Source organism: Sceloporus undulatus, chromosome 1, assembly GCF_019175285.1.
Source record: "Sceloporus undulatus isolate JIND9_A2432 ecotype Alabama chromosome 1, SceUnd_v1.1, whole genome shotgun sequence".
NCBI classification, from domain to species: Eukaryota; Metazoa; Chordata; class Lepidosauria; order Squamata; family Phrynosomatidae; genus Sceloporus; species Sceloporus undulatus.
In genome coordinates, this window is record NC_056522.1 from 64760298 (window position 1) to 64785806 (window position 25509).

The 25509-nt window shown below is 39.1% G+C and overlaps 1 protein-coding gene across 1 annotated transcript in view; it reads left to right on the plus strand.

Annotated features, from left to right (window-relative positions):
• The window catches only part of PLD5 (phospholipase D family member 5), a 138161-nt gene extending 113145 nt beyond the window's left edge, over nucleotides 1-25016 (plus strand). The window contains 7 exon segments of the mRNA XM_042441404.1: nucleotides 3159-3286; nucleotides 10473-10670; nucleotides 14036-14175; nucleotides 17098-17119; nucleotides 17121-17264; nucleotides 22429-22543; nucleotides 22973-25016. Coding sequence (XP_042297338.1) covers nucleotides 3159-3286; nucleotides 10473-10670; nucleotides 14036-14175; nucleotides 17098-17119; nucleotides 17121-17264; nucleotides 22429-22543; nucleotides 22973-23205 — 980 coding nt within the window. The 3' untranslated portion in view covers nucleotides 23206-25016.
• The last annotated feature ends 493 nt before the right edge of the window (nucleotides 25017-25509 follow it).

A 25509-nucleotide genomic window follows, 5' to 3' on the forward strand; every position in this document is an offset into this window, starting at 1 on the left:
ATGGTGTGTGGAGATACTTTTGTGTCCTTGCATTAGCTGGATTGTGTGACTGTTGTCATCCAGCCTGGCCCCTTTCTGTTGAAAATATTTGAAGGGTAACCTAAAGCCTTGGCACCTATATGTTGTTTGAAAACATTTTTGTGCCCTTTCATTGTAGCTCATAAAAAGCAACAATCAGCTCCACCAATATGTAACAATAATTTCACTGTAAACATTTTTACTTGTTAGTAAGTCCCACTGCTTCCATGAAAAGGGACACTAACTGCAGCCTCATGAAAAGTTCTGTGATGTAATTGTAATGACCTCTCTTGAAATATATGATTTGCTACTATCCTGTGCATCCTTGTTTGCATTTTGTTGTTTTGTAGATGGATAATAAAGTTTTTATATGGATAATAGGCAAGTTTTATTCACTCATAGAATTGTAGAGTTGGGCAGGGTCTCATCGGTCACTAAGTCCAACCTCCTTCTCAGTTCAGGATCTTCAGCTCCAGCATCCCCAGGAGGAAGCTCTCCGACCTCTTTCTGAAGACATCCAGAGAAGGAAAACCCACCATGTCTCTAGTTTGGTTCTAATCAGCTCCATTGTTGACCCACTCTTACTCTCAAGAAATTCCTTCAAATGTTTAATGAATATCTACTCTCCTAACTTCTAAAATCTGACGTCAAACCATTAGTTGCAGGCTTATCTGCACAGTCTGTGTAAGGGAGGCTGCATTATTTTTCATCACCACCATACTTTAATTAATTTCTTTCTCGTTTTTGCAACCTTAAGAGGTTGGATCAACACTTTTTTTTAGAAATGATTTACTTGTGGATTTTTTTAAAGGAATAACTCATTAATGTTATTCATTATTTAAAGCAGGGGTGGAGATCATGTGCCCCTCCATATATGATTGAACTTCAGTTTACAGCATTTCTTGCCATTGCATATGCTAGCTAGGACTGCATGGAGGTGCAGTCCAGCATCTTTAGAATCATATAATTCCAATCCCAATTTAAAAGGTAATATGTTAGTTATGTATTTTTCAGAAAAAAAGGTAAGCACTTTTTAAAGTAATTAGTTTTTTTAAAGAAGGAAACAACACATTACATTGCCCTTTTTACTTCCCTTAAACCCCTTTACTGGATTTAAACAATGTGTTGACAACATCAGTTGATTTTTTTTTTGGTGCTTATCTGTGAAGAATTAGTCTTCTGTTTGGGCAAAAGTGCAGATATGACTTCTATATTTCTGTACAAAAATGTTAACATTGTCATCTTCATGGTTAATGTTGTTTAGATAGTCAAAAGCACAAAGCAAAGTTTTGGGAGTTTAGTCAACCATTAGTTCAAGAGCTAGAGAAGTTCCACAGTATTTTTCCTAAACAGTGTGTTGATTTTTTTGTGTGTGGTGGTCTATGAAGAAGTGAGTTAGTCTTCTGTTTGGGCAAAAGTACAGATATGACTTCTAAATTTCTGTACAAAAATCTTAACATTGTCATCTTCATCTTCATGTTTGATCTGTAAAGTTCACTCTCTAAGGCGTGAAACAGATGAGCTAAAGAAAGTGATTTCCAACTGCTTACAAGGCATGGCGTTTAGACAACACACGCCTCGAAAGTGGCTGGAAACCAAAGCAAAGCTGTGTTCAGGGGTTAAAAACTGGAACAAAAAGAAGGTAGGATATTCCAGTTTAGCCTGAAAAATGCACATCCTCATGCCTGCATATAAACGCCCCAATATTGAATGCAGGGCTGTGGCAGAGCAAAGACATGAAAGTGTGACAACTCCAATGAATCAGTACAGTGCGCCCGCATCATACGCAGGCACCTTTTACACAGCTTTCAGAGTATGCTAAAAGCCATGCGGCAGGAGAATGAATAGTGTGTGCGCCTGTGGCGTGTGTGCTGCACCATGTGTCATGCACGAGCCCCATTCTATCCAATGGGGCTCGAGCATACGTGCTATTAGCCTTATGCTGGGGAATCTGGAACGGATCCCCAGCATAAGGCAAGGGTGCACTGTATGCAGAGAGATCATGTAGCACTTTTGAGACTAACTGAAGAAAAAAAGGTGGCAGCATGAGCTTTCATGGACTTCAGTCTACTTCCTCAGATGCCTATAAGTTAGTCTCAAGATCTCGCTGCATACTGATTCTATAGACAAACAAGGCTATATCTTTGATCTCCAATGAATGTAATTTCAACATATACAAACCAGCTGGTCTAACAGGGGAGCATGGGGTAAAAAGGGATGAAGGGGGCATGTGGGGGGGGGCTCAATGATTGTACTTTGCCAATATATCACTCAAACATTGATGCACTGATGCAGGCGGCACATTGCATGTGTGACTGTTTGGCCACTCAAACAGGCGGCCATGCAATGGGATGGCATCTGGGAGTTGCTGATGTTCGGGATTTTGTGAAAGTTGATGAAAGGAAAATTACCTTTTTCTTTGTAGAATTAGGAAAACCATGTTAAATGAAACAAAAATTTCATATCGACTCTCCATCCTGATATATCTTCGATATACCATTAACAAATTATGTTTTCATTTCATCATACTTCTCTAACATTACTTCTTTTTTAATGTGACTGCTGAAATTGAACAAGATTTTTGGTCCAAGTATGTTTGTTTTCCTGTATGGTATTGTAACTCTTCATGTGTGACATTATTGTACACTATTAAAGAAATACAAAAAAAAAGGTTTAAACATGTTCTAAGCCATTTAAATCATGTTTATAAAGCTCAAAATAGGAATTCTATAAATGATAATTGAATATAATTGTGTATAATGTATACTTGTATAGCCAGTTATACAATATATACTACACTACATAGTATACCTCATATGCACTAATACTGTGATACAATTTTTTTTTTTATTTCGGGGTGACCTTTTTAAAAAAAAACTTAGGGAAATTAACACTTTTTTATTTGTTTTTAAGCAAAAGTTCATCGATTTACGATACAGGAAACTTTTTTTTAAGTTCAACTTTCATATGCCTAGTATGCATATAGTCACTTCCATATGCTGTGTTTCAAAATACACTAATGAGAATTATTGAAGTCTCTAAAACTTCTGAATTCCTTAGGACTACACTATTAAATTTTGAAATGAAAGATTACATATTCCTTTCATCCTTTTAACTATCTTGTTCTGTATTTTTTCTAGGTGCAGAAGTGATGTACATGAACTTGACTGCTTATAATGATGGCCATTTGCAGTCATCATTCTGGATTGTGGATAAACAACATGTATACATAGGGAGTGCCAGTTTAGAATGGAGTTCACTGGGACAGGTAATTTCAATTGCAAAATCAGAAGTACTTAAAAGAAAACAATGGATAATTTCATTATGAATCTTATGATGCATCATAGTTGCTTTTGTGCATGGAAACTTTACATTATAGTTTGTGATGGAAAAAACTCCTAAGCTCACTTCATAATATAATATGGTTGGCTGAACTTTTCCTCAACTATGATGAGAGTAATGGTTCTTCCAAGCCCAAGTTCATATCCTCCAACTGTAACACATTTGGCAGGGACAGACCTGATAAATCCTCTGTTGTCCCACGTTTTGAACTGTTTTAAAATGTCCCAGTTTTTCTCTTCTCCTCCCCATTTTCCCCTTTCTCTCCAGCTTACTTCAGTGCAAAAGTAGCTTAGATAACAAAGCACAGGGGAAAGGAAAGGTGAAGCGGAGCCTTACTCATCCAAGTAGGCTTAAGCAGCCTCTTCCAGACTGTGTGTACTTCTCATTATTAACTTTTGTCATCTTTGCCACAATCTGATGTTGTTTGGTCACATGTGTCTCAGTTTTCATTTATGGGATGTGGGAGGGCCTGCAGTTTGAATGTGGAACTTTAACTGTGCTCCTGGTCATACCATTAGATATCCCTGTCCTATGAAAGGATTCCTTATCAGTGCAGAAGATCCAATTCACACATAAGGATTGTAAGACCTTTGACATTCAGTTAACTAGATCCTAGCATAGGAATTCTCAGAGTGCTCTGGTGCATTATCACCCCAGTTAACTCACAGGTTAAACATGATGTTTGCCATGTGGTTAAAAAGAGAATTAGCTGGTTAAAAAGAAAAAAAATTGTTAGGATGGAGGGAGCTGAATCAGGATCCTAATAAAACTTGGATCCTTGACCCACATCGCAATCCTAATTCGATTCATGAAGGGGCTCCCCATACTTCACCAAGTAGTAACAAGTCTTCCTCTACTTTTGCTTTATTCCTGATGTCTTAGTGGAGATTCTGTTATGTCTAGCCTGTTTAGGTAATGAAAGTTGGAAACAGAACTGGTATTTTCAGCACCTTAAAATCCATCCAAATAAGCAGCTTTGTTTTATTCGGCTGCATTTGTAAAAAAAAAACAAAAACAAAACCCTATTCAATTATTCTTGTTGATTGTAGCAAAATGTTGAAAAATGCTCTTTAACCTTGCTATTTATCAGACAGCATACTGCAGTGTCTTGAATAATAACAGTATTTATCAAATCACCTTCTTTGCGTAGGACCAACATTTTTATTTGAAACTAAATATCTTTCAGCTTGTTCTACAAGTGACAGTTTTAAATATGAAATGTTAGCATATTTAGACAGCTAATTTTTTTAAAAATGACATCTCTCATGGAGTGAGAGCAAATATTCTTGTGTCTCTTCTCATGCAGCTGGAATATAAAATGTTGAAATTGTCTCTGCCTTGGAGACATCTTGCAGCCAAAAAGAATCCTGGCACTATTTGCTTCCTTACATGCCTGCCTTACTTGCCATCCATCCATCCATCAACTCTGCATGTAACGTTCTACCAATGTATGAATTAGCTTATGTAACATATTGTAAGGCCTTTGACAGGGTTCCCCATGACATTCTTGCAAACAAGCTAGTGAAATGTGGGTTTGACAAACTGTTACATGGATTTGTAATTGGTTGACTGGCCGACCCCAAAGGGTGCTCAGCAATGGCTCCTTTTCATCCTGGAGAGAAGTGACCAGTGGGATCCCACAGGGGTCTGTCCTGGTGCCAGTGTTATTCGACATCTTTATCAATGACTTGGATGGCAGAATTGGGGGCATACAGATGACACCAAACTAGGAGGAGTAGCTAATACCCCTGAGGACAGGATCAATAATAATAATAATAATAATAATAATAATAATAATAATAATAATAATAATAGGATTTATTTATATGCCACCCAATCACTGGGAATCCGGGCGGCTTAAAACAGAGGGGATAATAGACGGTCCCGTGCCCTCAGGCTTACATTCTAAAAAGACATGACACAAAAGGAGAAGGGAAATGGAGGGGAGGGGATCAGGTCCAGTGGTTATTCTCACCCTCTGAAGCCTGGACCAAGGCAGATGGACTGGAGGGAGGGCTCTTCTTCTTCAGGCTAGCCCTGATGGAGCTGGGCCTGCCTGGTCAACTCCCTCATAGGCCGGAAGATGACAGTTGTGGAGGGAGGAGTCTCTTAATAGATTAGACCTTAATAGATTAGAAAGCTGGGCCAAAGCTAACAAAATGAATTTCAACATGGAGAAATGTAAGGTACTGCACTTAGGGCGAAAAAATGAAATGCACAGATATAGGATGGGTGACACCTGGCTGAATGAGACTACATGTGAAAGGGATCTAGGAGTCCAAATGAGTCAACAGTGTGATGCAGCAGCTAACAAAGCCAATGTGATTTTAGGCTGCATCAGTAGAAATATAGTGTCTAGATCAAGGGAAGTAACAATGCCACTCTATTCTGCCTGGTCAGGCCCCACCTGAAATATTGTGTTCAGTTCTGGGCACCACAGTTAAAAAAGGATGTTGAGAAACTGGAGTGTGTCCAAAAGAGGGCGACTAAAATGGTGAAGGGTCTGGAAATCATGCCCTATGAGGAATGACTTAGGGAACTGGGGATGTTTAGCCTGGAGAAGAGAAGTTTAAGAGGTGTTATGATAGCACTGTTTAAGTATTTGAAGAGATGTCATATTGAGGAGGGAGCAAGCTTTTTTTCTGCTGCTCCAGAGATTAGGACCCAAAGCAATGAATGCAAGCTCCAGGGAAAGAGATTCCACCTCAACATTAGGGGGAACGTCCTGACAATAAAGGCTGTTTGACAGTGGAACACACTCCCTCAGAGTGTAGTGGAGTCTCCTTCTTTGGAGGTCTTTAAACAGAGGCTGGATGGCCATTTGTCAAGGATGCTTTGATTGAGAGTTCCTGCATGGCAGGGGGTTGGACTGGATGGCCCTTGTGATCTCTTCCAACTCTATTATTCTATGATTCTATATTGGTTCCTTTAAGAAATAGAGATGAATAAAATAAAATAAAGTACACTACATACATATAGTTTTAACATTGTTGCTGTTGTGTGCCTTCAATTTGTTTCTAACTTAAGGTGAACCTATTCTGGGTTTTTCAGGGCTGAGAGTGTCACTCAGTAGGTTTCCATGTCTGTGCGGGGAATCGAGCCCTGATCTCCAGAGCTGAAGTCCAATCCTCAAATTCTACACTATCCTAGCTCTCAAGTTTTAATATAATATGGAATAAAACTTATATCCCAGTCAGGGCTATCCTAGAGACAATCTTTTGTTGAATACCTCTGCCCACCTCTGTAGATATGGGGAAAGGAGACTAATGGGGAGGCAGGAGTACAGACCCAGCAATTTCCTGGCTTCCTGGAATGCACAGATGGTTTGCAAAAGAGTTGGGGAGTCTTATCTTACTTATCCTGAAGTTGAAAAAGATAAAAAGATCAAAAGCAGTTTTCTTACTTTATCCATAAATACATTTCTCTGCCAAACCCTTTGTACTGCCTGAGAGCCTTAGAAGGCAAAGTAAGTACCGTATATATTTAACTATAAATCGACTTCATGCATAATAAGTTGAGGGCAGATTTTGGGGCCAAAATGATGGGTTTTGATATGACCCATGGATAGGTTGAGCATAAACCTCAGGGGCATATAACAAAATGAAGCATAAAGAATGAAGCAACAGAAAACAATGCCAAAGAACAAAATTTCAGCAGGCATAACTGTTTGTGCTCATGCTAAAGGCTGCGTGGATGAGAGTAGAGTGGGGACAGTGCTTCCAAGACACTCTTGCCTTTAATGAGGGGATGGTTCCTTTTTTAAAATAAGAGTTAAAGTACAGTACTTACGCTGACCCATGGATAAGTCGACTCAGTTTTTTGGGGTCAATTTTTAACCTAAATTTCTACACTTCTACATGAGCATATACAGTAAGCATAAATCAAGAACTCCCAAGACAGGCAAGTCAATATTTATGTATCACATAAGACTTTATTGCACTAGCTAGAAAAGCAGAACTTTAACAGGATAAAAGCATCTTTGGCTGGTAATTATCGCACAATGTCATGTCCATCCTGTTACTGTCTTGCATTTCATTCATTACCATAGTATACTTGTTCACTGATGGGCAAAACATGTCAACAGACTCTCAGCCTCACTCCTATTCCATTACTGCCTTCTGCTTCTCAGCCTGTCACATGGAGTGAATGGACATGATTCTGCTCCTCTCCACCTTTGCAGTGATCATGGCAGCCAAGACCCTTCCTCCCAAAAAGTCACATTTGGCAATGCGGAAAACAGATCATGGGACCATGGATCACCAAAACACTGGGAAGGAGTGAAAGGACAGGCCCAACACCATCGGGCCTGAAGAGGAAGAGCCCTCCCCTCCCTCCTTTCAACTGTCATCTTCTGGCCTTAGAGGGAGTGAAAGGACAGGCCCAGCCTCGATTAAGAAAAAGAGACCTCCCTCCAGCCCATCTGCCTTGGTCCAGGCCTCAGAGGGAGAAAACTACTGGACCTGATCCCCTCCCCCCCCCATTCCCTTCTCCTTTTGTGTTGTGTCTTTTTTTTTTTTTTTTTAGATTGTAAGCCTGAGGGCAGGGAACCGTCTATTATCCCCTCTGTTGTAAGCCACCTGGATTCCCAGTGATTGGGCGGGGCATATATAAATAAATCCTATCATCATCATCATCATCATCATCATCATCATCATCATGGGGAAAATTGTAATAAGAAATGATGCTAAATTTGTATGTTTCCATTCTTAAACTAGTAAGTGTATAAAGAGTTTATGATGGGAAAAGAAATTGTCATGGCTCAGTGCTGTGGTGCTTCTTCATCTTATCTGTATACCTTTGCACTGTCTTATTAAGTTGAAATGGGAAGATCTAGTGCAGTCACTATGATGGATAGCCCTTCATACAAAGGGGGTGGGGTAAAAAGTGTATTTAAATGTAAGTTGTCATTGATGTAAAGCTCTCTTTTTGTTAGATTTCTGGTTTCCTTCAGTCTGTGAACCAACATATACAATGCTGTCGGGTCTGTGAATTGTCACAGAACTGGAGAATTCATTTTGGCTTGAAAGGACTACAGAATGTTTGTGTGATGTAATAAAAATCCTTAATCCTCTACAAATCAACATATTTTAATGTCATATTATCTTTGATATCTGTTTCCTTCAGGTTTGTTGCTTGGTTACATCATAAACTCTAGAAATTAGTTGGATCGTCAGCATTTACTTACTGTGAGCTTCCCCATATGCCCTGACTCAGCATAACTGAATTTATTATTATTTTATTATTATTAAACTTTATTTCTAAAGCGCTGTAATTATACACAGCGTTGTACAAAGTCAGTAAACTTAAAGAGTATATAAAAGCCTGCCCAATTTATGTTTGCTTCTACAAATTATAACAATCCATCTTTAGCATAAAGTTTCCCATATAACTCAATTCAACGAAAAAGTAAAACTGTAGATATTTAGTCAGCCTAACCTGAGATTTTGGCCTAAAACTGGCTATAAATACAAAAGTATAAAATTAATCTCTGTCGTATTTCCAAGCCAGAGCTGAAGACTTGATCATTTGCATTTCTCTTAAAGACAGCTGCATCATCTCATTTCAGAGCTCTATGTAGTAAAAAGAACACTGTTATCAGTCTCTTACACTTTTGAAGTGAATGGGTTTCTTAGAGTTATGAAAAGACCCATCTGGCTCTTTTAATATAAAGCATTTGTGACATTCAATAGAATTAAGTTCTTTTAGTTTATGTCTAACAAAATGTGGGTTGTGAAAAACTGTTTTCTCACACGTGCACATGAGATAAAGTTGTACTGGAATTCGATACATTCAGGGAGAAATCCTGAGGGAAAGAAGGCTAATAGTAGAGTGCTCTTGTTGTTGTTTTTAGCTGCCCTTGAGTCGAGTCTACTCATAGTCACCCTATGTATGAGACATTCTTAACCACCCCCACCCCCCGCCTCCCTGCATCCTCCACTGCTCTACTTAGGTCTTGTAGATTCAGGCCTGAGTCCTCCCTCATTGAGTGTAGCCATCTGGCATGAGGTCTTCCTATCTTTCTACTACCTTCTCTCTTTCCTAGCATTATTTTTTTTTCTAATGAATAATTCCCTCTCATGATATGACAGTCTCAATTTAGTCATCTTAGCTTACAGGGAGAGTTTAGGCTTGATCTCTTCTAGCACCCATTTGTTTGTTATTTTAGCAATCTGTGGTATCGTCAGCACTTTTGTCCAGCAACTCATCTCAAATGAGTTGATTTTCTTTCTGTCCACTTTCTTCATTGTTCAGCTCTCACATCTGTACATGATGATTAGGAATACCTTGGTTTGGCCAATCCTAACATTAGTGTTTAGTGTTATATCTGTGCACTTAGGATCTTGCGTAGTTCTTCCATAACTGCCCTTCGCATTCCTATCTTCTTTTGATTTCTTGACTGCATTCTTTCTGATCCATGTTTGATCCAACGTATGGCAAACCTTTGACTATTTCAGTGTCTTCATCATCTAGGATGAATTCATGTAGAACCTCTGCAGTCATTATTTTTATTTTCTTAATATTCAATATTAATCCTTCCTTAGCACTTTCTTCTTTGACTTTTTTTTTAGTAATTGTTTCAGGTCTTTCTTTCTTTTCTCCTTTTTTTTTTTTTTTTGCTAGTATTATGGTGTCATCTGAGTACTTTAGGTTGTTGATGTTCCTACCTCTGACCTTCACTGCTCCTTCCTCTGAGTCTAAGCATGCTCTGCATATGATATTTTCTGCATACAAGTTGAACAAATAGAATGATAAAATGAAGCCTTGACTAACCCCTTTGCTGGTTGAGAACCATTCTGTTTCTCTCTATCTTAGTGAATGGAAAATTAACTTTGGGGAAATTAAATAAATGTGTGTTTTTCCACTTTACTAAACCAGAGTATGTTATTTACAATAGTAAGAGTACCTGTTATTTTCTTATACACTGTTTATTCTTATAGGCAACAAATAAATGGTAAGACAAACAGAAATCACTGGATAATGTTTTAGATCAAGCTTTATGCATTTATTTCACAGTGAGATAACGTCATGCACTTATCTACTTCTTCATTTATCTATCCTTTCATGACATGCTAGACAATCCACTCTTAATGATTTGCATTTTGGTTTCACAGATGAAGGAACTTGGTGTCATCGTGTACAACTGCAGCTGCCTGGTGTTAGATTTACAAAGGATATTTGCCTTGTACAGCTCATTAAAATCCAAGAGTAAAGTCCCACCTGTATGGTCTAAAAGACTGTATGCAGTGTATAATACTGACAATAAATTGACCCTCAAGCTGAATGAAACCAACTCAAAAGTCTTTGTTTCGGTGAGTTTTATCTTGCTTTTATTGGTTAGTTTGGAAACTATTTCCCCAGTTTATTTTTTTACATATATTCTTTACTTGGGATTGAAACTGCTATACTCCAAATTATTGTTTACCTACTACAATTCTTATGTCATCTAAACAGTGCCATTAGTGATTGATTTCCTTGTCATTGCCTTAAAACGTGGCTGTCACTGATTTCTGACTCAGCCACTTGTTCTGGTACTGATATATTTTACAGTTCCATTCTATAGCTTCCTTAATTTTGAAGAAGTGTTTAAGACTAGGTTGAGGATGTGTATAATCCAGACACTCTGAAAACAAGTTACAGCTTTGCATGAGATGCATATCTATATGGACACTCCCCTTTCTCCTCAAGCTTTGTGTTTGCAAAGATGAAGATTTATTTTGCTGGCGAAGTGCAGGAGGCAGAGAACAAGAAGTAGCATAGCCTAAACCAGGATGGATTAATTTGAATCATTATTTCAGTCAGGAAGAAAAAAGACTGATTTAAATGACAGGTGTGAATAATATTTCTTATTGATACTGAATTGGAAGTAACAATTCCTATTGATACTTAATGAAAAGTATAGATTTCTATTGTTACTTAATAGGAGCTACACTCTGGGACTCTGGTGGGTTGAAGGGGGTCATAAATAAATGCCTTGAATAAAATAAACAATACATTTTGACCTATAAAGCCCTATGCAGCTTGGGTTCAGGCTATTTGAAGGACTGTATCACCCTATTTGAGCCCACCAGAGTACTGAGATCATCTGGAGAGGCTCTTCTCTCTGTCCCACCACCCTCTCCGGTGTGTTTGGTGTGAACAACAGAGAGGGCCTTCTCTGTGGCTGCTCCCAAGCTTTGGAACTCCCTCCCTAGAGAGGCCAGGATGGAGTCATCTTTACTATCCTTCTGATGCCAGGTAAAGACGTTCCTGTGCAGCCAGGCCTATTAAGCTGAGAAGGACTGGGTTTGTAATGCTGAGCTATACAAATTTTACTAGTTTGCATTTTAATATATTATATTTTAATTTATAACTGTTTTAATCCTTAACATTGTTTAATTGTTTTTTAAATTTTATATTTATGTATTGTTTTTAAATTGTATTGTTTTATACTTGTTTGTCGCCTTGAGTCCCTATATTGGGAGAAGGCGAGATATAAGATGATGATGATGATGATGATGATGATGATGATGATGATGATAATAATAATAATAATAATAATAATAATAATAATTGCTAGGGAGCCACATTAGCCCCATGCCCAGAGACTTTGGAGGACCATACCTATCCCCCCCTCCCAAATCTTGCCACGAAAAAAAATGCCTTTAGAACATTCCCATAAAGAATCACAACTAATGGATTCTCTTCTTAAGAAAGATTCAGCCTGAGAATGTTCTAAAGACATTTCCTCCAAAAGTTCAGAAAAAGAAAAAAAAATATGCAGCATAAGGTAACTAAGACATACAACCCTCTGCATTGGGAAATTTTGTCTTCTCTTTTTCATAAAGTCGTGATTTTTTCATTCTTTTACACATGCACACACACACATGTACACAGAGCAAATAAAAATGAAATGTCCATAATTGATGGTTAGCAGTAAGCTCTTATGGGGAAATTAGTTTATTTTCAAGAGGTTTCTATGCCTAGTGGGTAAACTGTAAAGATGTGAAATGGAGACATTGTAATATCAGTACCTGTTTGTTTCTTTGTTTGCTTACTAGTTACATGTACCTCCTTCCTTTCCTCAAGTGATCCCAAGGCACTGTACATATGGATTTTCTTCTCCCCACTTTAACCTCACAACAGCTCTCTAGTTGATAGAAAGTAACGTGCCCAACATCAACCGAGATCTCCCAATCTAATCCCAGTGTAATCACCCTACCACACTGTCTTCAGGAAAGCCTCATTTGAACAATTCTATCTATAAGAGTCACTGATTTGCTTTAGCGATAAATTGTAGGCCAAGCACACTTATATATATAAAAATATATATAATAATTACCGGTAACAGAAATGTAATGTAGACTAACAAGTGTTTTTCTAATAATCCGTTTTTATCTACCACCCCATATAAAATACAGCCAGCCATTATGTCCAGGATAGTCTATTTCAGTCCAGTTCCAACAATCAATCAACATTTGATGGTCATTGAGCATGCTTAGTCCATGTTAGGTTTGAGATTGTCTCCCCCTCCTTCCAGAGAATTCCCTCTGCAAAGATTCTTTTTTACTTCTTCAAATGTTTGTCGCTCACCACTGCAACACCAGCCTACAGATTTTTCCTTCTTCTGGATGAAATATGCTGATTTGTATGTATCAGAAAATTGTCCACTGTCAGAAAGTGAATTCATTGGATTGCTTGTAGCCAGAATGACTATTTTTAAAAATAAAAATCATGTTGTGCTTACATTACCATCTAATTAAAAAGTGGTAGCAATAGTAAAAATATGTACTAGAAATTCTTGCTTGTTTTATGCCATGGACATATTACAGTAAAACTAGGTGTTCTCCCTTCAGCGATCCTTATAGTACAGTTGCTAAGCAACAGAAAATCATCTCTGTAAGGATGATAAACACAAAAGAACTTGTACGTTCTGTGTAAGGTCATGGCAGCTGCTGACTGCTTTTCAGTTTTAATGACTTCACTGGTGTTTGAATTATTTATTATTGCATTACTATCACTCATGCACAGCCAGGATGTAGCAGTGACAGCATATAGTACATTCCTTGCTGGATGTAATTTTCACAGACAAGAAGGAACAGAGAGGAGTTGATATAGTTGTTGTCATGACTGGCGGTGGCAACAGCAGCATCAGCACTGCAGCATTTGCATAGCTGTCAGCTAAAGAAAAAAACCCTTAAAAGCCACCAAATAAACCATAAAACTGTTAAAATTAAAATGCACAATGTTGTATTGCTTCTTATTTTTCAGACACATAAGCTTTGCAGGCTATTAAATTGTACAACATGCTATTATCTTGTGTAAAACATACCTTATATATGGTCCAGTACTCTACATCCTCTACTTAAGTATACATGCATTACCTAGACCCTGACAAATAATTGAATTTCCAATTAAAAATGTTGATTCCTTATTGAGACCTAAAACTTCCAGAGTACACACAATCTGGATTCATTTGCCACATGCTGCATTACAGAATGTGAGATAATGACTGCACTCCTTTGGGGGAAAAAGCTAGCCTGTAGTCCATGATACAATAACTTCCTCTTTTGAATGTGACTCTTTTGCTTCATAGATTTGAAGAAGTGTAGTAGCTTTGAGTATTTATTCTACGCTGAAGAAAGATGAAAGGCTAAATCCTATCCTCTGTACAGTTATGAGCTTTTTATCTTCACAGAATTCTCCCAAGCTCCTTTGCCCTAAGGACAGGGTATTGGATATTGATGCCATCTTTAGTGTTATGGATGATGCTGAACAGTTTGTCTATATTGCTGTCACAGACTATCTTCCTATTATCAACATCATAAATGAGACAAGGTTAGTGAAATACCAGAAACCTATTTCTTTGTCATTAGATTTATTTGTTTTGTTTTTGAAAAAAAGCCACACCCCATTCGTCTAGAGGCTCAGAACATAGGATGAACCAAATGAAGGAGATACAATCATGGCCATTTCTGAGTAACTCATATTCAAGCATCAGCACTAGGCTGTTGAGAAAAATATAAAAGATGGTGTTCGTTTTCCTAGCAGCTGCGTAAGTGCTAGAATAAAAATCAGCATTATTAGTGCAAGCAACACCTAGCTTAATGTTGCAGTGAGCAGCATAACAACTTGTAAAAGTAGAATCATCAGACTAGATTTCACGTTTCAGCAAGGATGTAACAAGCCTTCTGTGAGCAGTAGCAGCTTTGTGTCAGTACACTGACACAATTTGAATTCAACCCCATAACAGTTGTGAAAGGTGCCTTCATTTATTAGGCAGAAGTATATTTAGAACCATAGATGATAGGGGCCAAGCACCCCTGACATTCAACTGAGAAAGAAGGCCAAATCTGTTTTCCTTTTTTTAAAGAGACCAAATTGCCCAAACTGTTCTGCAGCAAGTATCTGTGAGATCAGAAATTACCAATGTGCCATTTGACATACTATATTTGAAATATTTTTTCTTAACATATTCATTTAAGAGCAATACCTAGGCCTTATGCTTCCAAGAGAAGGATTCTTGTGCATGTGGTAACCTGGAGAAGAACCAATTATGGTGGATGTGAACACCTAACACAAAGGCTATCCTTTGCAGGCTCTGTGAGCAACATCAGTGAACCCTAAAACATTGCACTTTCCTTCTGACATTTATATCTACAATTTAAAAACCTCTAAATTTCTAGTAGGTTTTAGGATTGTCATGTGGGGTTTGAAATGCTGAGCTAGTACCATTCATTTGTCACTGCATGAAAGGTGACAAGATCATATCCCTGTACTGGCCTGACCAGAAGAAAGATTCCTTGTACTTGTTAATTGCCCTTGGTGACCCTGTGGATGAGACATCTTCCAGTCCCCCTGTCCTCAACCTCTCTGCTCAGGTCCTGCAGGCCCAGGCCTGTGCCCCCCCCCCCCCCGAACAAGTCTAACCATTTAACATGTAGTCTTTTCATTCTACCACCTTCCATCTTTCCTAGCATCATTGCCTTTTCTAATTATTTGTTTTTCCTCGTAAAGTGGCCAAAGTCCGACAGCCTCAGTTTAGTCATTCTGGCTTCCAGGGATAGTTGGGGATTGATCTGTTCTAGCACCCATTTGTTTGTCTTCTTGACCATCCACAGTATCCTCAGCACTCTTCTCCAGCATCACATCTCAAATGAGTTCATTTTCTATCAGCTTTCTTCACTGTCTAGCTCTTATATCCATACATTGAGATGAGGGATACAATGGCTTGGAATATCCTCATTTTAGTGTTCACAGTTATGTCTTTACACTTTTTATGTCTTTACACTTTATAATCCTGTCCATTTCTTCTATAGCTGCCCTTCCCAGGCTTAGTCTTCTTCTGTGTTCTTGACTGCAATCTCTGTTCTGATCAATATTTGAAGCAAGATAAACCCTTTAACTATTTCAGTTAGCTAGGGTGTCATTATCTAGGGTGAATTCTTGCAGATTTTCTGTGGTCATTATTTTTGTTTTGTTTTTAATGCTCAGCATTAAATCAACTTTGGTACTTTCTTCCCTGATGTTTCTTCAAAAATCTTTCTTCAGAAAGATTCCTAACCACACTTTCAGTTGTAGTTAGAATTCTGAGCACAGTCATGTCTTGCTGCAGTTGGAGACGAATTCTCCACTTATTCTTCTCTGGCGTTCCTTGTGATATCATGGACTCGTGTTGGAAAACACTGTTCGATTTATTGGTTATATAATAAAATATAAGATATGTTGTTGGGAGGACAGACAGTTGGGATTAGTGATGGATATGGATAGTCTATATGAGAAGGTGTGGAAGATTCATGTTTCAGAGTCAGGTTTAGAAATAAATGAGTATTTATAAGGGTCTGAGTTAGCGAGAAAGGAGTGTGTGGTGTTTTAAATGTAATAATTATTCTGCCTTGTTATGCTTAACTTCTGTAACAAATAATTGTTTTTGTTTGTATACAATTGTGGCATCTGGGAATACTATCTAAATGAAATCTTGGATTCAGACAAAGCGTTTGTGGTGGCAGCAGTGAATCGCGAGGAGTGATATCCATTGGGGATGGAAACTGAATAAATCCTCATAGTAATCTCAAGGGCATTTAGATTGTCCTCACAGGACTTTGTCCCTATACTGGTGGCAGAGGTGAGGATCAGGGAAAGTCTTGGTAATTGCGGTAAACACCATGGAGGCCCTTACATCTGGTGGGTTAAGGAGTAGAAACTCCACATTTGTTAACAGTGGTGGGATTCATGGGATGTAGAGTTGTCCAAGCCACACATTTGGTGGCTTGGGCAACTCTATATGCCACTCCTTTGGTCAACCGCATGACAGAAGGGCAAAATACACTGCAGAAATAATCCTGTTTGACAGTGCTTTAACTGTCGTGGCTCAATGCTAGGGAATTCTGAGACCTGTAGTTTTGTGAGACATTTAGCCTTCTCTGTGAGAGAGCTCTGGTGCAACAACAAACTACCGTTTCCAGAAATTCCTAGCACTCAGCAGGGCAGTTAAAGTGGCATCAAACTAGATTATTTCTGCAGTGTGTTTTGGCCCTTAGAAATCAGTTGGGACCTGCATTCTTCCACAGATGGCTTGATCCTCAAAAGCAGCCTTCAGTAGAAAAGTCATTTCTTTGGTGTCCTTATAACATCTTTCACTCTAGACATCAGTAGATATAGGACTTGTTCTTTTCAGGTTTTTTCCTAACTAGAAAAGCCAGTTTTTTCAAAACAAAGATTTTAAAATAAAAAATAACATTGGCTGCTCTCTCTCCATAGGTACTGGCCATATTTGGATGGAAAAAATAAGAGAAGCACTGATTTTACGCAAAATTAAAGTACGGCTCCTCATAAGTTACTCAAAAGAAACAAATCCACTCACATTTAACTTTGTTTCATCTCTTAAAGCAATTTGTACAGAGGTTACTGGCTGTAATTTAAAAGTCGTAAGTATTCTTCCTGTTGTTTAAATCTAAAAAAAATTAAAATAGTTTTGGGGTGGTACTGTCTCATAAACTGCAAGAAATAAATGTTTGAATGACACTTTTACACTCACTGCCAGTTATAATAAACAATCTTCTTCCTTGCTAACTCAATATAGTAATGGCATCCTAGTGTCAAATATCTCTGTTTACTCATCTCACTTGTTCAGTGAGCTTTCTTTGCTTATATTGCATTTGATTTTCATGGTTCAGCACATTCTGGGGCTATGGTGTTTGGCTCCTTCTATGGATACTGATAAAAGTACAGTAAATTCCTCTGAAGAAGAGCTGTTTAACAGAAACATGTTTGGTTCATGAATATTTATTGTCTCAAAAATATTCTATATACCTTTTTACAGCTGTCCTTGAGTGCACAACTGGGGAAGTTTCCTTAGAATTTTTCCTTCCTGCATAATATATACAGACCTCATCCAGAAGTAGTGGTATATTATTTTTAGTGTTAAGCAAATGAACCTTGAGGTTATTAGTTCACTCCTCTGCTTTCTTGTCATTGCTAAACAGAGATTGAAGTCTTTCTCCTCTTTTTAACACTGCACTATATTATTATGTCTGAACCAAAATAAAATGTAGCTAGTCTTAACTGTGATTTAGGGAAACAATCTAGTTTCAAACTATGGTTTATTAAACTGGCTTCTTTCTCTAAATAATATTTAAGATTATTTATATACCGCTATTCCATTTGATCACAGTGGTGTACAACAATTGCAATAACGATACAATACAAGATAAAAAATGCAATAGATAATTAAAACTTACAAAACAGTGCACAGTATACATAAAATCAACATTAAACCAAGCCAGCAATATACTCAAAGATGTTAATCATATGGGGGGGGCCACACATATCACGGAACATCAGGGAAGGCTTGATGAAACAAAAAGGTCTTCAGCCTCTTTTTAAAGAGATCCAGGGAGGTGGCAGTGCGGAGCTCCTCGGGGAGGGTGTTCCAGATCCCAGGGGCCAAGATGGAAAATGCCCTTTGAGAGGTTGACCTATATCTTGTAGAAGGGATCCTCAATAAACTCTTCCCAGATGACCTGAGTGTGCGGGGCGGATTATATGGGGAGAGGGGGTCCTCCAAGTACCCTGGGCCCAAGCCATTTAGGGCTTTATAGGTTATAACCAACACCTTGTATTGTGCCCAGAAGCGAACAGGCAGCCAATGGAGATCATACAAAATTGGTGTTATATGGTCGGCCCTGGAGCGTCCAGTGACCAGCCTAGCTGCCATATTCTGTTATAACTGAAGCTTCCGGGTTTGGTACAAGGGTTGCCCCATGTAGAGCGCATTACAGAAATCCAACTGAGAGGTTACCAGGGCATGTACCACTGTTTCAAGTTCCCCCCGGCCTAGGTAGGGTCGCAGCTGGCGCATCAGCTGAAGCTGATAGCAGGTGCTTCTGACCGTCACATCCACCTGAGAAGTCAGCTGGAGCGACGAGTGCAAAAGCACCCCCAGACTGCAAACTGAGTCATTCAGGGGGAGCGTGACCCCGTTCAGGACAGGTGGACAAATATCCCCCCCCCCCCGGGCCGGGAGAACCTATCACTAGCACTTCCATTTTCTCTGGATTCAAACTGAGTTTGTTTTCCCTCATCCAGCCCATTACCGACTCCAAGCAGGCATTTAGAGGAGAGATGCCATCCCTAGTTACTCATCAGTCGGAGACACAGAGAAACATATTTGGGTGTCATCAGCGTACTGATAACACCGCGCCCCATGTCTCCGGATGATCTCTCCCAGCGGTTTCATGTAAATGTTGAATAGCATGGGGGACAGAATGGCTCCTTGAGGGACACCAGATGTAAGCACCCTCTTATTGGAGCAGACGTCCCCCAGCTGCACCATCTGGAGAAGTAGGAACGGAACCACTGGAGCACAGTGCCCCCGATACCTAACTCCCTCAGGCATTCCAGAAGGATACCATGGTCAATGGTATGGAAAGCCGCTGAAATGTCCAAAAGCACTAACAGGGACACGCTTCCCCTGTCCATGCCCAGACAGAGATCATCGACTAAGGCGACCATGGCAGTCTCAACTCCATAGCCCGCCCGGAAGTTTGAAATGGGTCTAGAAAATCTGTTTCTTCCGAGATCCCCTGAAGCTGGGAAGCAACGGCTCTCTCGATCACCTTCCCTAAAAAAGGCAGCAGCGAAACAGGCCGATAATTATTCCGAATCAGGGGGTCCAGGGAGGGCTTTTTTAGCAAAGGTTTTACTATTGCTGAATTTTAAACTTGATGGAAAATGTCCCTCCCTGAAAGATGAATTAATTATACGGCATAGCATAGAAATGAACGCCGTTCCCCCCCCTGGGCTGCCAGCCATGAAGGACAGGGATCAAGAGAGCATGTCGTCTTCCTAACACTACAAAGAATCTTGTCCACTTCCTCGGTACTCACAAACTCAAAGTGATCAAGTTTAACAGAGTCCACGGAATCCCTGGATACCTCTCTTATAGGATCTGAAGAAGTACTGGAATCGAGATCAGCCCTTAGCTGAGAGATTTTATCCGCGAAGAAGTTATTAAATTTGTCACAGCAGGCTTTAGAAGGATCTAGAATAGGGTTCGGGGGGGGGCAGTTGTGTCAGCTCCCTCACCACCCTGAACAGCTCTGCCGGACGCGACTCCGCAGATGCAATACGTGCAGCATAGAACGAATGCTTTGCTGCACTTATTGCCACTCCGTAAGCCTTCAAAAGAGACTCAAGGAGTGTCTTGTCGGCTAAGTGCTGGTGTCCTTGCCAGTTGCGCTCTAGTCGTTGCACGGCCCTCTTCCTTTCTCTGAGATCTTCCGTGTACCAGGGTTGCTTATTGGAAATAGGCCGGAAAGGACGCTTGGGAGTGATACTGTGTATAGCCCTGGAGAGATCCGTATCCCAGATGTTAGTCAGGGCATCAACAGAGTCACCGTCAGTTCCAGCCATATATCCCTCTAGGGCTTCTTGGAACCTTTTGGGTTCCATCAGCCTTCAAGGGAGGACCATCCTAATAGGTCCTCCACCCCCCCCCCGGGGGGGGGGCTTAGGGTAGAAGCCTTGATTTGAGCCTCAACCAGGAAGTGGTCCGTCCATGATAGGGCAGAGATATTGAAGACCTCTGCCCACGGAGTATCCATGTCTGAACTAAAGACGATGTCGAGAGTGTTACCAGCACAATGTGTGGGCCCTGAAACCAATTGGGACAGGCCCATGGCAGTCATGGTAGCCATGAACTCCCGAGCCGCACCAGTTGAACCATGACTGGCCTCGAAAGGGATGTTGAGGTCCCCCAGGACTAGAAGCCTAGGGGACTCCAGCACCAGTTCCGAGATTAGTTGTGTCTGTTCGGCTATGGAGTCTGTTAGCGCACGGGGTGGACGGTCACTTTTTCAGACATGGTTCCTGATCAAAGGAAGGGTGTTCTTATGGACCAAGGCAACACCACCACCCCGCCCACCTAACCTGATCTGGTCCTTAACTGAGTACCCGGCTGTTTAGGGTTTTGATATTATGATAAACTTAAGGTGATTTTAAGATGGTAGCAACTCACAGCCACAGCGTGGAAGAAGGGAGTCACATGAGCCCCAAACCAGGCTACTGACTCTCTTTCTCTTCTCTCTCTCTCTCTGATGCTTTTCAAAAATTAAAAAATATACTTATTTGTCCCCTGCATGCTTTTTCTCTCTGTTGATCAAAAGCCTCAGCTTCCATTGGAGTCTTGAATATAAAGTAGAGCAGTTGAAAAATGAACTGAAAATGAAAATGTTCTGTTGGGGTTTGGTTCCAGGACCCCACATGGATACCAAAATCCATGGATGCTCAAGGCCCATTAAATACAATGACATAGTAAAATGGTTTCTCTTGTATAAAATGGCAAAATCAAGGTTTGTATATTTATATTTTTTTTAAATATTTTCAAACCATGGATGGTTGAATCTGTGGATAAAAAAAACCCCATGGTTATGGAGGGTCAACTGTACTTAATGAAAGAGAGCAAGCCTAGTTCCTAATGTTGGGTGCTGGAGGGAGCGTGTGTTTGGCAACAGATACTCCTTTGCTGTCCTTCATCAGTGGAGCTCCTTTTGCACCAGCAGTGGCCAAGTCTTCACCAATGTATCTGTTTGAGATACAACTTTCTCCACACTCAGAAAGTTGGTGATCTTCATATTTTCAGTAACAAGCAAGACACTCTGAGATCTTGCTGGGCAGCAGTATGTTGCAGCTAAGCTGTTCTGTTCACCAATATGGTTTCAGTTCGGATCCAGCTAACCCCTCATTGCCTCCAATTAGGGGAGAAATTCACTCATATTTGGTTCTAGGGCCCCCATAGATATCAAAATCTGTGGATACTGAAGTCCATTAAATACAGTGGCATAGTAAAATGGTGTTCCTTATGTAAAATGGCAAAAATCAATATTTGCTTTTTGGAATTTTTTTCTTTTAATATTTTTAAGCCATGAATGATTGATTCCACAGATTAAAAAATCCATGGATATGGAGGGCAGTTATACATCTCTTTCTTCCTGATCAGCAATATTTGGTAGAGCTTTGGTTGTGGTAGCAGATCTGCTACATTATTGTACCCCTCCCCTCCCCGTAGATGGCCACCATACACAGGAGGGTGGTGGGTGGGAAGTTGTCCTGGAACCAAACCCCAGTGGATGTGCTTGCATTACTGGCTTGCATAGGTTTACCTATAGTGGCATATCTGCAAAATTTGGCACAGGTAGTTGTTTTCCTCTGGATGCTTCTTGCAAGGCAAGACTCTCCTTTCCCTGAGTTATTCCTTCTGTATCTGTATATCTTATTCCTCTGAAATACCTTCTGAATGTAATCATGGTAATTGAAAGACCATTATCCCTGTTTGTACATTCAACAATTGGCAATTAGATACCACACTTTAAAAAATTACCATGGCAGTTTCATTGGAAAACATCTAGAATGCAATCACTACTGAAAAAGCCATGTAGAATGTCACACAGTCACAAAGTCCTTATAAATCTTGTTTCATAATCTTGTACTTTTTATTTTCAATTTTTCAGATGTGGTAAGTTAACATTTTTACTTTTTACTACTGTGGTCATCTCTGGCTTTCACTAACTTAATCTGTCTTCTTTCATGCAGAAGTTCTTTGATCTTGAAGAAGAAAGTGCTTGCTGTTTTAAGGAACAAAAGAATTGTTCCATTTTCAAACTAAACCGCAACAAATATGTAGTAACTGATAAATCTGCTTATATTGGTAAGTACAGTTGTTATTGTTTGTTGTTTGTTTATTTGTTTGTTATTGTTGTTGCTGTTGTTAGTGTTAGCATTAGTATCCTGCTCTTTTCTAAGAACTGGGACTCAGAGGGGCCTGATTAATCCAATGCTAGATTGAATAATGCATGTAAGGTCCAAATCTAAAAGCCGAAGGCCTAATTTAACATCTTCACTTGTTAGTAAATTCTACATGTGAAAAGTTAAATCCATATGACATGATTTAACATTCATTCATCCTCCCTATGAGCCACTGAGAAAATCGTGCAAAAAGTAAATACAGTCTATTTCTGAAGAAAGAAAAACATAACAGCATTTGCTCTGACGGAAGAAAGCTAAGCAACAGTTGTTCTTGAGCAATGTTGTTTCTGGTGTTAACATATTATTGAATGTGCTTTTCATTTATTTATAGGTAATTTTGACTGGGTTGGAACCTATTTTAATCAGAATGCTGGAGCTGGCCTGGTCATCAACCAAGCAGAGACGGGAAACAAAACAAGTATAATCAAGCAACTTAAAGCTGTGTTTGAAAGGGACTGGTATTCACATTATGCTAAAAGTTCGGCCACAAAAATTCCAAACTGTTTAAGCTACAAACACAGCAAAGCAGCAGCCAATAAGACTGCCATGAGCAATATGAACTGAAGTCTATTTTACCGGCCAGTACAACTAATTGAGAAATAGAATGGGACTGATACTGGCCTCTCCTTTCATATTTATGGACAACAGACTTTTAAAAAAGCAAAAAAAAAAGTTTATAGGAAAAAAAGCACACTTATATAAAATATTCTTTAAACTATATTCTCTATACTGTATTATTTACAAATGTTAGATTTGTTACTGCTGACACTGAATGTCATTTATGCTATATTGTTGTGTTGGAGGTATCACATTGAAATTTAAAAGCATGTTTTGATCTTTCAGTTACAGGCTTATTCCTGCCTCTCCTGATTAACATAAACAAGCATAAACATGGTAAGTGTATTCTTAGAGTGGTTGATGGTAAAGTTCAGCTTTTACTCAAATGAAAAAATATGGGTTTGAAGAAGGTCTTTATCAATATAGATAATATAATTCCAGTTTACATTTTTGTTTGTTTAAGCATTCAGTTTTTCAGCAAAATCTGCCTGTGTTTATCACATTATGTATGATTCACATCTATTTAAATAATTCAATTCTTGTTCTGCTTAAACTATAAAACTAAGGGCACAATTGAACAAATTTCAGTTTTTCTACCAATGATGCACTTACCCACTTACTTTTTAAATTTTTTGGGGAAATGTTATTATGAATATCTTGTCCTTTTTACTGTGAGAAGACACTTTTAAATTATTTTTTCCTTTTTTCATAGGCCAGCAATAGGTTGCATGCCACATGAGTCTTCTTCAAAATAGTGTCCTTGCCAATTTGAGAGAAGTGCTTATTACACAAAGCTACAAGGGTTAAATTGTTTCTATAATACTGATTATTCTAAGTGTTAAGAAGATGTATGAGGAGTGATATAATCCACTACAGGCATAGAGCCATACCCAGAGTCTTCTAGTAAGTCTTAATAGATCTCTGTTAACCCCATCTCTCCTCTCCAAACAGGCAGCTCAACAGCAGAAAATTATGTAAATTTAAATTATTTGGGGATGCCTCTCGTGTTCCCATCTATCCCTTCATCTTGGCCCAGTGTAAATCACTTGTCCTTGGAATATGAGTAGCATGAGAGACATGCTGCTCCCATTCTTCCGTGTTTCCGTTAATACCAAATGACACATCCATTACTCTTTACAGATGGAACAAGAATGGGATAAGTGTCTCTCTCTCTCTCTCTCTGTGTGTGTGTGTGTGTGTGTGTGTGTGTGAGATAAACTTCCCCCTGATCAATCTATTAACAGGATTTAATGGTGAATTAATGATGGGAGGAGGATGCTTGCCTCCATGTGAAAATCATCACAGAGACAGAGGGTTGGATGGAAATACAGGAAGCATGATCACAACTCCCATTCTCACCAGAGTCCCATTATGTGTGTATGCTTAGAGGTGTGGTGAAGACCAAAACAGGCCTCCATTGAACCTTATGTGTATATAGCTACAGCATTCTTCATGTGAATGGATTGTTCTCAAAAATGGTTTGGCCCACAGTTAACTTTCTGAAAGTTTAATGGCCATTGATTATTGCTGGAAGGAATTAGTTTGAAAATTAAGATTATTTTTGCCTAGATCCTTTGGAGGGACAAGAGAATGGCTCTGAAGTTTTCTGTATGATAATAATTATACTAGGGGATGTTCAATGAACAATTCATTTTACTTGAAAACAAATATTAATGATATCTAATTTTTCTTCTAGGGAAATGTTCTTAGGTTCCAGGGAAATGTTCTTCCAGGGAAATGTTCTAGGCATCATTGGCTTCTCTTTTATCTACATTTTCTACAACAAAAATAAAATGAATGCTCTATTTTAACATAAATAAGAGCAGATTTCTTTTCTAAGATCCAAAGCCACTGATGATACATGTCAGCACTAAGTAATAGGTTTCTAAAATGACCAAATTTGAGCAGTAGAATTTCTTTTTCTTCTCATAAGAATGATACGATTTAATGTTGGCATGAAATTGGCTGAAGGTGTGGAGGAACCTGGTTAACTATAAAAATGCAGTTTATATGTAAACAGTTCATCTCTAGTGTTGATGTAAGTCACAATAGTTTTGAAATAATTTATCAGTGGAGCCCCACTACAGTGATTGGGACAAAATAAATCTATGACTTTCCCATCAAGCATCAGTGTTTCTCCAAGCTGAGGGAACACATCCCGTCCTTATGCCTTGGTCTTAAGCCAGTATTGCATAACTCTGTTCCATGCTGCTTATCAAAAGGCACACAAGTTGTTTGCCACTGGAACAGCAGACAGAACAGTTGCAAGACCTACTAGATCAGACATTGGTTGCAGCTTAAGGTTTGGAG